Below are 15,104 nucleotides of genomic sequence, written 5' to 3'. Positions count from 1 at the left end.
CAGATTTTCCACTACAGCATAGAGTGAGGATAAGCATTAATTTTTCCTGTTTTCAGTTTATTGAACATTTTTGGTTTAGTGAAATAGCTTTGCCTGCAAAGTGACCTATACGATTCTGTATAGGAACAAACATAACAGTTCATGCATTTATCATAATTGTAATTTGCTCTTGAATAAAGCTTTCTTACGTCCTTTGGCTGCTGCTATTGTGTATTTAAGGGTCATAATGTCCTGTCCAAGCTGCAGGCACACTGGAAGACTATATATAAAATGTCTCAAAGCAGTAATTCAGAGCATCTAGGTGGTGTGGGCAGGTCAATTAGTTTCAGAGTACTGAACAGCAACAAACTTTTGACAATATTCCCATCTCAGTTTCCCCACTGTTCCTTTCCATCTTATTTTACTCAAATAAGTGTGGCCATAAAGCCACTGAGATTGATTAAATCCCTCTGGAATATTAATCGAGAGATAAGACATACCTTTGCTCAGTGCTTAGTCCCATGGTGCTTCGTTAACTTAATTTCCAAGTGCTTCAAACAGAAATTAGCTGATCCAGGAGGTCTTCTAAGTTCCTATGCCCAAAGTTGCCCTGGCCATTTAAATCTTTTTAGGAATACCAGAAGACATTCTTCAGACCGCTTAACTTAAACACCACATTGATTTCAGCTTCCATCAATGAGTAGTGGTGGAGTAGTGAACACGGCCACTTTATGTCCCTCCAGGTACTGAATGGGGAAGGAAAGTAGACTGCTGGGTATGTTGTCCCAAAGATGGGTTCTCTACCCAGTGTGCAAGAAACAGTTCACACGCTAGTCGAGATACTTGTTTTATTTAATTTTTGCACACAGATGGGTGTGAGGTGGTAATTCCACAAAGCTAGCACAACCATTATCCTTGCATTGCATATTTATACAACCAAACAAAGTCACTATGCCTACCGTTAACACCTACTTGTTAGTCATTGGTTATTTCTACTTTCCCTTTGATTTAAAGACACAGCTCCCTTTGAAATCACTACCCATGCTCAGTGGGTAGGGGTCTCCCTTTGGAGGTGGTAGCTCTTCCAACAGAGGTGTGGTTCTCATATTATAATTAGCTGGTTCACTTAGGGGACACCAATTGGTGGGTCTTGCTGACTAGTAGAAGATGAGTAGAGGGGAGTTTTGACACTCAAGGATATATGTTCGTTGATTTAGAGATCTCTTGGCCTTCTGCTCCTCATTATAGGAGCCTATTGTCTTCAGTACATTCCTTCAACAGTCAGTCATCAGGCAGGGGTACAAAATTCCACTGTGCTCATTTCCAAATTTAGGTTCCCTATATATCATAGGGGAGAGCTGGGCATTCCAGAATGGTATCTAAAACAGCCAGCATGCTGAGGGCAACTTGGAAGGCACCTGGGTTTGACTTGGCAATGTGGCAGAGGACCCTGCTTAGAGTATCATTAAAAGCAGGGCTTTTGCACAATAGGGCCAGACTGTATAGGATAGTATACAGCAGGAGAGAGGACTAATATCACAAATACTGGCATATTTTTTAGTATCTGTCTGGTCATTTGGAGGTTTTTTATACCTTATAAAATTTCAAAGCATGCTACTGCTATGTCATTGGTGTACTGCTCTTTGCAGCCAACAATTCTGCTTTCCACAGGGGCCATCTAGTTGTCTTGTACCACAATTTCCTAGTGCACTAGGTTCTGTAGATGAGATCAGTCAAAGTCCAGTGTCTGGAATTCATCCTAGACTTAGGTTTGGTCTGCATCAGCAAGTAGTGTGGCGCAATAGGAGCAGTCCTGTACAGTGCTAGCACTTGCTGTTGAGAACAGGCTGCCGATACTGTATGTGGACATGGATGAAACATAACTATAGACTTTATGTCTTACACATGGCTTAGGCAGGTGTACTCTTTACTGGGTAAAAAACTGGCTGGGTGGCCGAGCACAGAGAGTAGTGGCGAACAAAGTTAAATACAGTGGGTGACCAGTCACAAGCGGTGTTCCCGAGGGCTCTGTTTTGGGGCCAGTCTTGTTTAGTATTTTTATCAATGATCTGGATGAGGGGATTGAGTGCGCCCTCACTAAGTTTGCAGATGACACCAAACTGGGCAGGGGTGTCAGTCTGCTGGAGGGTAGGATGACCCTGCAGAGGGACCTGGACAGGCTGGATCAATGGGCCGAGGCCAACTGTATGAGGTTCAACAAGGCCAAATGCTGGGTCCTGTACTTGGGTCACAACGACCTCATGCAACACTACAGGCTTGGGGAAGAGTGGCTGGAAAGCTGCCTGGCCGAAAAGGACCAGGGGGTGCTGGCTGACAGCCGGCTGAACATGAGCCAGCAGTGTGCCCAGGTGGCCAAGAAGGCCAACAGCATCCTGGCTTGTAGCAGGAATAGTGTGGTCAGCAGGAGCAGGGAGGTGATTGTCCCCCTGTACTCGGCACTGGTGAGTCTGCACCTGGAATACTGTGTCCAGTTTTGGGCCCCTCAGTACAAGGGCATTGAGGTGCTGGAGTGTGTCCAGAGAAGGGCAACAAAGCTGGTGAAGGATCTGGAGAACAAGTCTTATGAGGAGCGGCTGAAGGAACTGGGATAGTTTAGCCTGGAGAAGAGGAGGCTGAGGGGAGACCTTATCGCTCTCTACAACTACCTGAAAGGAGGTTGTAGTGAGGTGGGTGTTGGGCTCTTCTCCCAAGTAGCTAGCGATAGGATGAGAGGAAATGGGCTCAAGCTGCACCAGGGAAGGTTTAGATTGGATATTAGGAAAAATTTCTTCATGGAAAGAGTGGTCAAGCATTGGAACAGGCTGCCTAGAGAGGTGGTGGAATCACCATCCCTGGAGGTGTTCAAAAAATAGGTAGATGTGGCCCTTTGGGACATGGTTTAGTGGGCATGGTGCTGTTGGCTTGACAGTTGGACTGATGATCTTAGAGGTCTCTTCCAACCTTAGTGATTCTATTCTGTTCTATTCTGTTCTGTTTTATTCTATTCTGATCATCAGCTGTCTCCCTAGCTGGCACCTGAGCAAGGGTTCTACGGATGAAAATCTGTGCAGAGCCCGGGAGGTCACGTCTATGTGCAAAGTTTCTCTCTGTGGACCTAAAGGTACAACCTCATCCCAAATGTGATGACCGAACTGAATGGATAGGTTTTTCCAAAACCATATGGTGCGGATTTTAAGAGGTGGAAAAAAGACTCCAGCAAAGTCAAGTGTGTACAAAGTTTCAGGCTTGTCTTCACACCAGCTGCTGGGGTGCGTCTGTACTCTTTGGGGTTGTACCTCTGTGAACTGGAAAGAAACACAGAGCACAGAGATGTGTGGTAGTCAGCCCACCTCCACAGGAGCACAGGTTTCTCTGAAGAGGCTTCATAGCCTTTCAGAGAGTGTTGCGTATTGGGGCACAGTATTTCTTAAAATAAATCTCTTAAAATAATGGCTTTGACCTGGTTTTTTCCCCTCATGTTTGCCCTGCTGGTGTTGCCCACTCTAGCATGTGACCTGTGGAGGACAGCACGGCACAGCTCTGTGTGAAAGAGCCACGGCGAACCAGGTGTCGAAATCCTCGCTTTACCCCCTCATAGAATCATAGAATCATTTAGGTTGGAAAAGACCTTTAAGATCATCCAGTCCAACCATTAACCTACACTACCAAGTCTACTCTAAGCCAATCAAGGGTAGACTAGACTAAACCATGTCCCAGAGTGCCACATCTACCCATTTTTTGAACACTTCCAGGGATGGTGACTCCACCACCTCTCTGGGCAGCCTGTTCCAATGCTTGACCACCCTTTCCATGAAGAAATTTTTCCTAATATCCAACCTAAACCTCCCCTGGTGCAGCTTAAGCCCATTTCCTCTCATCCTATCGCTAGTTACTTGGCAGAAGAGCCCAACACCCACCTCACTACAACCTCCTTTCAGGTAGTTGTAGAGAGCGATAAGGTCTCCCCTCAGCCTCCTCTTCTCCAGGCTAAACAACCCCAGTTCCCTCAGCCACTCCTCATAAGGCCTGTGCTCCAGACCCTTCACCAGCCTTGTTGCCCGCCTCTGAACACGCTCCAGCACCTCAATGTCTTTCTTGTAGTGAGGGGCCCAAAACTGGACACAGTATTCCAGGTGCGGCCTCACCAGCGCTGAGTACAGGGGAACAATCACCTCCCTGCTCCTGCTGGCCACACTATTCCTGATACAAGCCAGGATGCTGTTGGCCTTCTTGGCCACCTGGGCACACTGCTGGCTCATGTTCACCACACTTTGTAGCAAGGTAAAAGAAATACGGGGTGGCAGGGTATCTAGGACGTGCGGGGAGAGAGCGGGAAGGCAGAGGGGAGGCGGGCACGCCTGGACCGTCTGCCAGACCTCAGCGAGAGAGCGGCAAGCGCCCGGGCAGCGGCTTCAGCAGCCGGGCAGGCCCCGACATCTCCGGCCTCGCCCGGGCGCGATGGCGGCAGGGCCTTAGCCCTGGGCGGCGGGGCAGAGCGGAGCCCTCAGGGCGGCCCCGGCCTCCGTGTGACGGCGCGGCCGGGCCGAGGCGGGAGCCGCCGCGGGGACCGCGACCAACGGCCGGCGGCCGCCCGCCCCTTGCCGCCCCCGGGGCGGGGCGGGCCGCGGCGGGACTCCGGCCGGCGGGGCGCGAGCTGCCGGGGGCGTCGCTCGGCTGGGAGCGGGGCGGCAGCCATGTGGACGTCGCTCGGCGCCGTCCCGGAGCTGGCCGGCCCCAGGGCAGCCAGCGGCCGCTTCTGGGCTGTCGTCTTGGGAGCAGCGGCGGGGTTCTTCCTCCTCGGGTTCCTCATCGGTACAGTGCGGACTAACCCCTCTTCGGATCGGGGGGCTCTCCCGGCCACCCCGGCCTTTCCAGCCGGGGCCCAGGTGTCCCGGAGCCGGGCCGAGGAAGGGCCGGCTGGGGGAAGGAGCGGGCGGGTTTGCAGCGCCCGGGGCTTTGCGGCAGCGCTGCCCGACCGGCGTCCGTGCTGCCCCGGCCCAGCCCTCCCGCCCTTCCCGCCCTTCCCGCCCTTCAGGCCCCTCAGGCCAGGCCGCTGCTGCCGCCCGCCCCTCCTGGGATTTCTGCCTCCTCCGCAGGAGGAAGGGTCTTCTGTTGAGGGTGTCTTTTTGACTTGTTTTTCGATTTCCTTTAAGTAGTTATGCTGTGGGCGAGAGAAGGGGCGCCGGGTTTGTGAGGAGGCGGACGGGCCCCTCGACCCTGCTGCACTGAAACCGCACCAGCCCAAACCAGAAAGGCGGGAGGAAAAACACGGGGCTGGAGGAGCGCTGACAGGAGGGGTGAAATAGTCTTTAATTGAATGTCCCACCGCCCCCTCGGCCCGAGCAGGCAGGCTTGTGGGTTGCTGCCAAGAGATTTCCCCTCCCTACCTCTCCTTTGCTTCACAGATAGATCAGGATCCATTTGGGGGAGGAAGGAAATCAAAAGAGCCACTTGTATTTTGAAACGCCTTTTGGTGTGTACTTGGGGTTTCTGCCATTGGGAAGCCCTGACTGAATTACTCTCTCATGTGGAAAGAGCCTTTTGCTGTGCCAGTGACCAGTGCCTCGCCAGTGCCAGCTTGTTACCTACTCTCTGCTCCGCACCGGTTCTCTGATTTGCACTACCCATGTAACTGCTGCTGCATTTGCACTGAACATGCCCAGTCTCGTACTTAAAAACAAAAACAGATGTCCAAAACGCTTTCTTTCTAGCCAGGTGTTCTTCTCATCACTTCCTCTGGTAATGCCTCCACAGTATGGGAAGGATTCCAGAATAAGAGCCAGACAGATCAGAGAAAGGAGCTACAAGACATCTGTTCCTTACACAGTGTGCTTGTGTGTCTGTGCATTTGTGTAAAGCTGCTGCCTTATTACTGAGGTGACTGATATGACTGACATGACTGGCAGCATGATGCTCTGGTGCTAAAGGAAGATAGATAAGTTTCTTTAGCATCTACAGTAAAATAACTGTGATGAATAAATGTAATATAGTACTTTATTCCCTTCAATATCTGCCTCGGTAAATTAATTCTCTTACTGTGTGGGGGACTGCCACTGCCATCATTGTGCAGCCTGCATTAGGTTGTGGCTGCTTGTCTGTGCTGAGATAAAAACAGGTGTAAAATACACAGTGAAAATCTTGTGGTGATACAAAGAGAAATGGTGTGTGTCATGGGAATATTGCTCTGGTGTTTTTACTGTTGTATTTTGGTGTGTTGTACAGGCTGGTTTGCAAAACCAACAGAGAAGACGACATCTGTGAGTCCTCATGAGGACATGAAGGCAGCATTTATGGCTGAAATGAAGGCTGAAAACATCAAGCAGTTTCTTTAGTAAGCAATGTTAGCAAGCAATTTCTGACTAATCAGTCAGAAAAAAAAAAAAAAAAAAGAGCGGGAACCATCCAGAGGATGCCACCAGACAGAGGATGGCGTGCAGGTTCTTGGCCATAGGTTTTATCTAATGTGTCCCAGTGAGCAGTGATTGACAAAACCGTCCATCTCGCTCCTCTCATTCTTGTTGTGTTGTAAACAGTTGAGGAGTTGTCAGTAATCTCAGGATTTAAATTAATTAAAAATTGGCCAAGCTCTTGCTCAGCCTTTGCTGAATGTTTGTAAAATGATGTAGAGGTTCAGCCTTTCTCATATGTGTCCTTTGTCAGACTACAGCAATGTTTATCTTACATTGGTTTTTATGGAAAAATCATTCACTTCAAATTAGGCTGTATGAATGAATTTAAATCATGAGAGATTAAACGGAAAATCATGGAATACATCAATGTAAGAGAGAAGAAAATTACACCAGTGTTCAAGCCATTAGTTCTTCCTACAGCTTAGTCTTTAATACCTTATTGCTACTCTCCCTTCACACTTTGTCGTGCTGTGACCAAATTTATGTGTTAATCTCACCGTTCCGACCTTGTACTCACTCTCATGAAGAAGGATATGTTTCCAAGCTCTCTCCCTCTGCACAGTGAATAGCTAGAACAGACACAGTAGATACCAGTTAGTCAGCTGATGGTACATTACAGTGCTCATAATAAATCTAGTAGTCTTAAAACTTAAGACCATGTTTTTTTCCCTGATAATTTTTTCATTTCATCTGCCCTTTAGTACTTAAATTACTTGATTTTAAAGGTACTCTTGTTTCTTTTGTTTAATCTTGAAAGCAAAGCTGCTAACATTTGTTCCTGAAAATAGAAGATGATAATATAGATTTTTTAAAATCTATTACAGTTTAATTACTGTAATTCATTTCTTAATTTCTGTAACTTAGAATCTTTAACTGCAGGGAAGCTGATGCACTATTATGTTTATTTTAGGGATCTTGTAAACAGATTATTTTTCTCTTAGGAGAGTGTAGTATTTGTTAAAACCTGTATTTATTCCAGTCAGCAATAGACCAGAAGTCATAGTTTATTGATAGAAATTTACTCTTTGTGTAAAGAAAGTGTCAAAGTGTCAGTTATTTTAGGAGTAATCAAAAAATTCAGGTTTGCCTTAAGTTCCCCGCCCTATTAAATAGCACAAAGTTGTATCTTGCTACAAAACTAAATTACTAAGAAAACATTTTTCGTTTAGAAGATTGTGGCAATCCCAATCATTTAATTTTAAGTGCACTTGCTACAAACTGTCACAAATAAATTAGCTGGAAAGTATGTTCTCTTTACTACGTAACAGCCATAGTTATATGTTATATAGTCCTGGACTATATAAACATTGAAAACTGAAGTTTTAGGATTTTTTGCAGTCTTAACCTGTGTTTTGGCTCCTACAAAGTCAACTGTTGTGAAACAGATCTGTAAAAGTACCACTTTCTGCCCTCTAAACTCCTTGTCTTTATGCCAACAGGAAACATTGTACCTCATTTACTGTCATGCAGCCAGTTCTGTGGTGAAATAATGGCAGATACTCAGTCACTACTCAGAACTACCAGTACAGTCAATCAACAGATTAAAAGAGGAAGTGAAGAAAAACACAATACTCAGTTGAATGGGAATATAATACAGGAGAATGTTATTGCATAAGTCAAATTTTAATGAAAACATGAGACTTAAAACGTTCCTAACTCTTACAGAAAACAGCCTTTGGCTCTAACAATAACACGACTGTGGTCTTGGTTCAGTATGTCATCCAGAAAATGGTACTGTCACTGTAACAGGGACTTTTAGTACAGTGTTGGTATTAGATATTGACATTATCAGAGGAACATGGTTTTACTTGGCAGCATTTGGCTGCTAAGGACTTTGGGTTTGCCTGGTTTGGAGAAAAGGAGGCTGAGGGGCGACCTCATTGCTCTCTACAGCTTCCTGAGGAGGGGACGTGGAGAGGGAGGTGCTGATCTCTTCTCCCTGGTATCCAGTAACAGGATGCATGGGAATGGTACAAAGCCGTACCAGGGGAGGTTTAGACTGGACCCGAGGAAGCATTTCTTTACCGAGAGGGTGGTCAGACACTGGAACAGGCTTCCTAGAGAGGTGGTCGATGCCCCAAGCCTGTCAGTGTTTCAGAGGCATTTGGACAGTGCCCTTAACAACATGCTTTAACTTTTGGTCAGCCCTGAAGTGGTCAGGCAGTTGGACTAGATGATCCTTGTAGGTCCCTTCCAACTGAAATAGTCTAGTCTATTCTAGTCTAGTCTAGTTTAGTCTAGTCTAGTGTATAGTTCTTTCAAAGTGCTTTGTTTGATGGCTTTGTTCTCACTCAAACTCAAGAATTAAAGTTTTTCTCAATCTTATATCCCTTCCTCATCAAAGATCCGATTTCCTTCATTAACACCAGCTGGTGCAACACATGCTTCTGTGGCATGTTAATGGCATGGTCATATGACAGGATGAGGACATCATGATGACAGCCTCATTCAGCTGGGAGTTTCTTCAGCTTGCTTCACCACTGGGCTTTCTTAATGGTCTGGACAATTTTTTTTCCAGACGATGGGTTGCTCACTATGGTATCTTTCACTGTTATTCACACTGCATGACTTTGAGATTACAAGCTATTGAGTTTTTCTGTTCCTTGTTTGTAAGCCACTGTGAACTCACTCTCTCCTATTTGCCAACAAGACACACTCAGGGTGAACTTTCAGATAAATCAGTATTTGTGCCAAAATTAAAATACTGGGATCCAAGGAGAATATCCAGTTAATTAAAAGTAGGGATCAGAGTAATTATGCACATTCCTAAATTGAATATGCAAAGATAAGTATACCAAATTCTTTTATCATTTCGCAAGGAAGGCCAGTCTCATCATACAGAGGAGTGGTTGGCCTAAGGTCACCCACAAGACAAGGAGTAAAGCAAGAACAAGACCCCACAGCTCATGTCATCATACCATTCTTGGTAAGTCACACTGCAAGGAAGATACAAACACCTGTGATAACTCAGGACAAACTGAAACCCTTTACCTCAACTTATGTGTAAGGCAGGCAAAAGGATAGATGCAGAGGAGTCTGGGTCCTTATTTAGTCTGGGTACATCTGGTCATCTCTAGGGAGTTTATTTCCAGCTAGGCTAAGAGGAGTTCTGATTATGAGCTGCAATGCCTGATCCTGACTCATTGCTTCTTTTTCTTTAGCAATTTTACACAGCTTCCTCACCTAGCCGGAACAAAGGAGAATCTGCATCTGGCACAGCAAATCCAAGCTGAGTGGAAGGAGTTTGGTTTGGATTCTGTTCAGTTGGTTCATTATGATGTCTTGCTTTCTTACCCTGATGACACCAAGTCCAACTACATCTCAATAATTGATGAGCATGGAAATGAGGTACAGAAAACGCCAGGTTTTGCAACCAGGGAACAAAATCACCTTCACACACCTGGGAAGACTGGGAGGGAAAGCTATTCTTCGCTCTGTTAATGGTGTTGGGCCTGATCCAAAGCTCACAGAAAGGAGGGGTTCCAGTTTGCTTTTATATTTTGTGTCCTTGTTTCTTAATGTATGTGCTAGGAATGCTAATAATTACCCGATTCATACAGCATATTGACATATATGGATTAAAGGAGAATTTTGTAAGAGAATTACTTTATGTAATTCAATTGTTTAAAAATTGTTCTGTTACTTAGAAAGAGGAAAGCCACCATGGTCAGCATCATTATTTGCATTTATTCATTATACAGTATTGGTAATTGTGCTGAATTCAGTTTCTTGAAGATTAGAGATTAGGCCTCAAGATATACTATCACAAGTAACATCAGTTCATTATGGAGCAGCTCTAGTGCTCGTAGAAGCTCCAGGCATGAACGGAATACAGGCATTTTTTACCATTATGATCTGTCCTTCTCATATGTGCTGTACTGAGACCACCTTAAGGGACCCTGCGTTCATTTAAGCAGGATTCTGTGTGAAGAGTGGAGATGGGATTTGCAAGATCACACATTGAACCTGCGTCCTGAAAAGGATGCCCAGTGCTTGCTAAAGTTCTGGCCACTCCTCATTTAGAGTTCTAAAACTAGAGTCCTTTAAACTACAAATACATGTGAAATGTGCCTGAATAGACAAGTACTTCTTTTGCATATTGCCTGGTTTACTTTTTTTATTCTCTTCTTTCCCACTAGATTTTCAACACATCATTATCTGAGCCTCCTCCTCCAGGGTATGAGGCGGTTAGAGATGTGGTGCCACCCTACAGTGCGTTTTCAGCCCAAGGAGTGCCTGAGGTAACATAGTAGAAGAGTAAAATTAAAAAAGTAGAAACAGAAACAGAGATAGAAGTAGGAACAGAAGTAGAAATAGAAATAGAGACAGAACTAGAAATAATAGAAATAGAAAAGATGGAATACCATAGTGTAGTGTAGCATAGCACAGAATAGCATAAAGCGATACAGAATAATGTGAAATTCTTGGGTCTTAGGCTTTAGTTCAAAACCTGACATGTCACCAGTAGGAAAGATGTCCTAGCTCTGATGTTCTTGGGAGTTTTGCGATGGAGCAGTGTTCAACTTGAGCAGTCATACATGTATGTTTAATTTTTTTCTCTAGTTTGAGTCAGAACTGGATTTTATTTTTATCTTTTCCTTAAAAAATATGGTAGTAAAATACTTCATGTTGTCAGCTTCTATAAGGTTCTCCAGATATTTCTGTGACTATGCACCATTTTTTCCTGTCTTGCTGAACAAATAAGACTGTTATATTTTACGTAGCCAAATCATCAACCTAATTTTCAAAATGCTGCTTGCCCAAGGCTCACACTGACAGGTATAACTTCAGAGTGTACAGCACAGTGTACAGTATGCTTGAAAATGGCTATTGCTAGCATTTCTAGCTGGCAGTAAAAACGTTGCTGTGATCTGAGTTTAACACTAATCCTTTCTATCTTGTACAGATGGTACCAGCTGATGGGCTTTCTTTTACAAAGCTGGGCTGTGTAACAGGAGTTTTCTACCCTATCATCAGTGGTTTCAGTTAATATTTTGTTAGATTAGAAAAATTTTTTGGTTTTCTCATTATCTTTCCTGTCTATACATAGAATAATGTAGGTTGGCAGGGCCCTCTGGAGGTCATCTGGTCCAATCTCTGCTTTAAAGTTGGATCTGACTTTGAAATTTGTTAACAATGCTTTTACTCACACAGCCCAGTATTAGTCATGTACTTTCTGAAGTTTGTTAATAAGCTGTGTGAGTCTAGAACACAAAATGTATCCTGTATTCATTTGCCTCAGATACTCAAAGGAAGCTGGAGAACCAGACAGATAGTCTGTACCCTAGAATATGACAACTTTGAGTGTTTCAAGAATTGCAGTGGGAATTTTGGAGTAAGGTAAAATTCATGGATTCTGATTTTATATCGTAACATAATATCCCCAAAGACAGAATAATTTCACCACATTATTGGGTTCCTGGAGAGCTACAGTAAGTGATGGAATATGGGAAATAATAAAAACAAGTTTTAAAAGCTGCAGCATCCTTCTTTAGAAAATTATTTTACTTTAATTAAATATAAGAACATTGTTTCTGAAAAAAACAAGAAATAAAAGACAGATTGTCCTTTCAAAATACGATGCTTATGTTCATCTTATTACACAATACTTTGACAAAAGCTCCAAGTACCTAGCTAATGCTGTTAGCAATAACATTCTCCAGTGAGCAGTTGTCTGCACTTGTACTGCAAACAGGGAGGATGTCTGTAGCTCATCAGTGGGAATACTTGGTGGGCTCAGGGCTCTTCTGAGTTCTCCCAGGCCTGTTTATGTATTTTATGTTAAAAGCTGTTCTATTAGAAACCAGAACTAAGCTGTGGAGAGAGATACTTGGAACTTGCCAAGTGTAATAATCGGTCATAGGTTCTCTTTCTGCTCAATAATTTTGCAAATGATTCCTGCGTAATGCTCCAAGTTCAATGAAGGGAGAAGGCTGTAAAATACCTCCATCTCAGGCTAACTGTAGTCTCATGAGTAGATCACCTTCATGGAAAGTGGGAGAATTGGTTCAAAGTTCTTCATACTGAGAGAGTCCAAGAACACAGCTCTCACATGTTCTGGGTGAGTGCTCTAATCAGGGAGTTGCGGAAATACAGTTCGGCTCTGCTAGTGCTATTACTTTTTCCTTCTTTTTAAAAATAAGTGGCAGTGACTGTGTTTTGAAGGTTAAATACTGTCAGAGTGGGATAGCAGCTACTTGCCTGCTAGAGTGAGACCCTGCAGAGATTTAGAAGTTGTTCCCACTCATTTCTGGTTCTCAGTAGATGGAAGATGGAATATATCCTGGTCTCTCATACAGATTGTTAGAAAATGTATGTTTCTTCTGTGTGGTATATTTTAGCTAAATTGCAATAAACAGTCAGATGAAAAAAGTTAAGTTTTGAGCAGAAACTTCTTTTGGCAGAAATATTTAGCAGAAGGCAGACAAAGTAGTGAAGTCACATTCTGTCAGACAGTAGTAGTAGTTGGAACATTAGCATCATACATACTGGTAAAATTCTGCTCTTCCCTTCCTTTCTGCAAAAAGTGACTGCAAAAGTATTCCCATCTAGTTACTGATGGTCATGAGTAAGAGGTGTGCTTGATATCTCTAACTACACTAAAAGAGCCCAGACAAGACATTTTATGATTCCACACTACATTCTCAAATCTTGTATTTTGTAATAGTTCTATAAACATGAGGGATTTCATCACATCACTAGGACATTATGATACAAAACTGTTGCAATGCTCTGATGAGAAATTTATTGCATCAATGTAGTTCTTAGTCCTATTAATGAAAGTTAAAGATGAAGACTTTTCAGAGATGCTAAAAGAATTTATTAGGGAAGCCTGATTTACTATGCAATATATCGACCTGACCTCAGTGCCAGGGAAGATTATGGCGAGGGAAGATTATGGCGCGGTTCATCTTGAGTACGCTCAACAGGCACGTGCAGGTCAACCAGGGGATCAGGCCCAGCCAGCATGGGTTCATGAAAGGCAGGTCCTGCTTGACCAACCTGATCTCCTTTTATGACCTGGTGACCCGCCTGGTGGATGAAGGAAAGGCTGTGGACGTCATTTACCTGGACTTTAGCAAAGCCTTTGACACCATCTCCCATAGCATTCTCCTTGGGAAGCTGGCAGCTCATGGCTTGGATGGGTGTAGTCTTCGCTGGGTAAAAAACTGTCTGGATGGCCACGCCCAGAGAGTTGTGAATGGAGTTAAATCCCGTTGGAGACCAGTCACAAGTGGTGTTCCCGAGGGCTCTGTTTTGGGGCCAGTCTTGTTTAGTATCTTTATCAATGATCTGGATGAGGGGATTGAGTGCGCCCTCAGTAAGTTTGCAAATGACACCAAACTGGGTGGCAGTGTCGATCTGCTGGAGGGTAGGATGGCCCTGCAGAGGGACCTGGACAGGCTGGATCGATGGGCCAAGGCCAACTGTATGAGGTTCAACGAGGCCAAGAGCTGAGTCCTGCACTTGGGTCACAATAAACCCATGCAATGCTACAGGCTTGGGGAAGAGTGGCTGGAAAGCTGCCTGGCGGAAAAGGATCTGGGGGTGTTGGTTAACAGCTGGCTGAACATGAGCCAGCAGTGTGCCCAGGTGGCCAAGAAGGCCAACAGCATCCTGGCTTGTATCAGGAATAGTGTGGCCAGCAGGAGCAGGGAGGTGATTGTGCCCCTGTACTCGGCACTGGTGAGGCCACACCTGGAATACTGTGTCCAGTATTGGGCCCCTCACTACAAGAAAGACATTGAGGTGCTGGAGCATGTCCAGAGAAGGGCAGAGAAGCTGGTGAAGGGTCTGGAGAACAAGTCTTATGAGGAGTGGCTGAGGGAACTGGGGTTGTTTAGCCTGGAGAAGAGGAGGCTGAGGGGAGACCTTATCGCTCTCTACAACTGCCTGAAAGGAGGTTGTAGTGAGGTGGGTGTTGGTCTCTTCTCGCAAGTAACTAGCAATAGGGTGGGAGGAAATGGCCTCAAGTTGTACCAGGGGAGGTTTAGGTTGGATATTAGGAAAAATTTCTTCATGGAAGGGGTTGTCAAGCATTGGAACAGGCTGCCCAGAGAGGTACAAATGTAGGTATTCTGTACAAGATATTCTAAATAAATAATGTTAAAATGAAGGACCAAATTCCCCTTTTGCTTAATCTAAATAGACTGGAAGAACTGTCTTGACTTCAGTAGAGTTACACTTGATTTTACTGAGAGGGAAAACTACTCCATAAATTCAGAAAATAATACCCAAGAATAATCTTTGTGTTTCTAAATTAGTCTCTGAACAGAGAAGACCAGAATCTTACTAGGTGTGAAACTGTTTGCCTTAGTACATACAGTCCCCTTTATTTCATGAATTTATCCTAACTGATTTCATTTTACTTAATTTGAGAAGAAATTGCAACTTGAGCAGATTAGTGATGAAACCAGTACAGTCAAAATGACTGTGCCACAATCTTACCAGGACATGCTGTATGCTGTTATGTGAGACCACCTGAATGTCTAGTCAGTGATTTTCATCGGCATAAGAGATTTAAGCTTATACCTTTTTGAAATTAAATTGACGATCTCTCTGGAGGTGTCTGGTAATATGGAGAAATGGACTAAGGAAGAGCTTTCTGTCACCTAATTTTAGTTGTCTGAAATTGTAGGCATCTTCCCTAAACCAGTCTTTGAGGCTTTTTATAGGCATTTACTCTAAAACAGTCTTTGAGGTACAATCAATGAG

The 15,104-nt window shown here is 44.4% G+C and overlaps 1 protein-coding gene across 2 annotated transcripts in view; it reads left to right on the top strand.

Annotated features, from left to right (window-relative positions):
• Positions 1 to 4,673: 4,673 nt before the first annotated feature.
• Positions 4,674 to 15,104, top strand: part of LOC104024161 (glutamate carboxypeptidase 2) — a 31,458-nt gene continuing 21,027 nt past the window's right edge. The window contains exons 1-4 of one of the 2 annotated variants that reach the window (XM_075706195.1): positions 4,674 to 4,791; positions 6,202 to 6,310; positions 9,551 to 9,737; positions 10,529 to 10,630. In XM_075706195.1, the coding sequence (XP_075562310.1) occupies positions 4,674 to 4,791; positions 6,202 to 6,310; positions 9,551 to 9,737; positions 10,529 to 10,630 (516 nt within the window). The remainder of the gene's footprint in view (positions 4,792 to 6,201; positions 6,311 to 9,550; positions 9,738 to 10,528; positions 10,631 to 15,104) is intronic. The other variant, XM_075706202.1, reaches the window with a different exon arrangement.

Source organism: Pelecanus crispus, chromosome 1 (assembly GCF_030463565.1).
Source record: "Pelecanus crispus isolate bPelCri1 chromosome 1, bPelCri1.pri, whole genome shotgun sequence".
Classification (NCBI taxonomy): domain Eukaryota; kingdom Metazoa; phylum Chordata; class Aves; order Pelecaniformes; family Pelecanidae; genus Pelecanus; species Pelecanus crispus.
The sequence above is the reverse complement of the archived record's forward strand: the minus strand, read 5'-3'. Positions and strand labels throughout refer to the sequence as shown.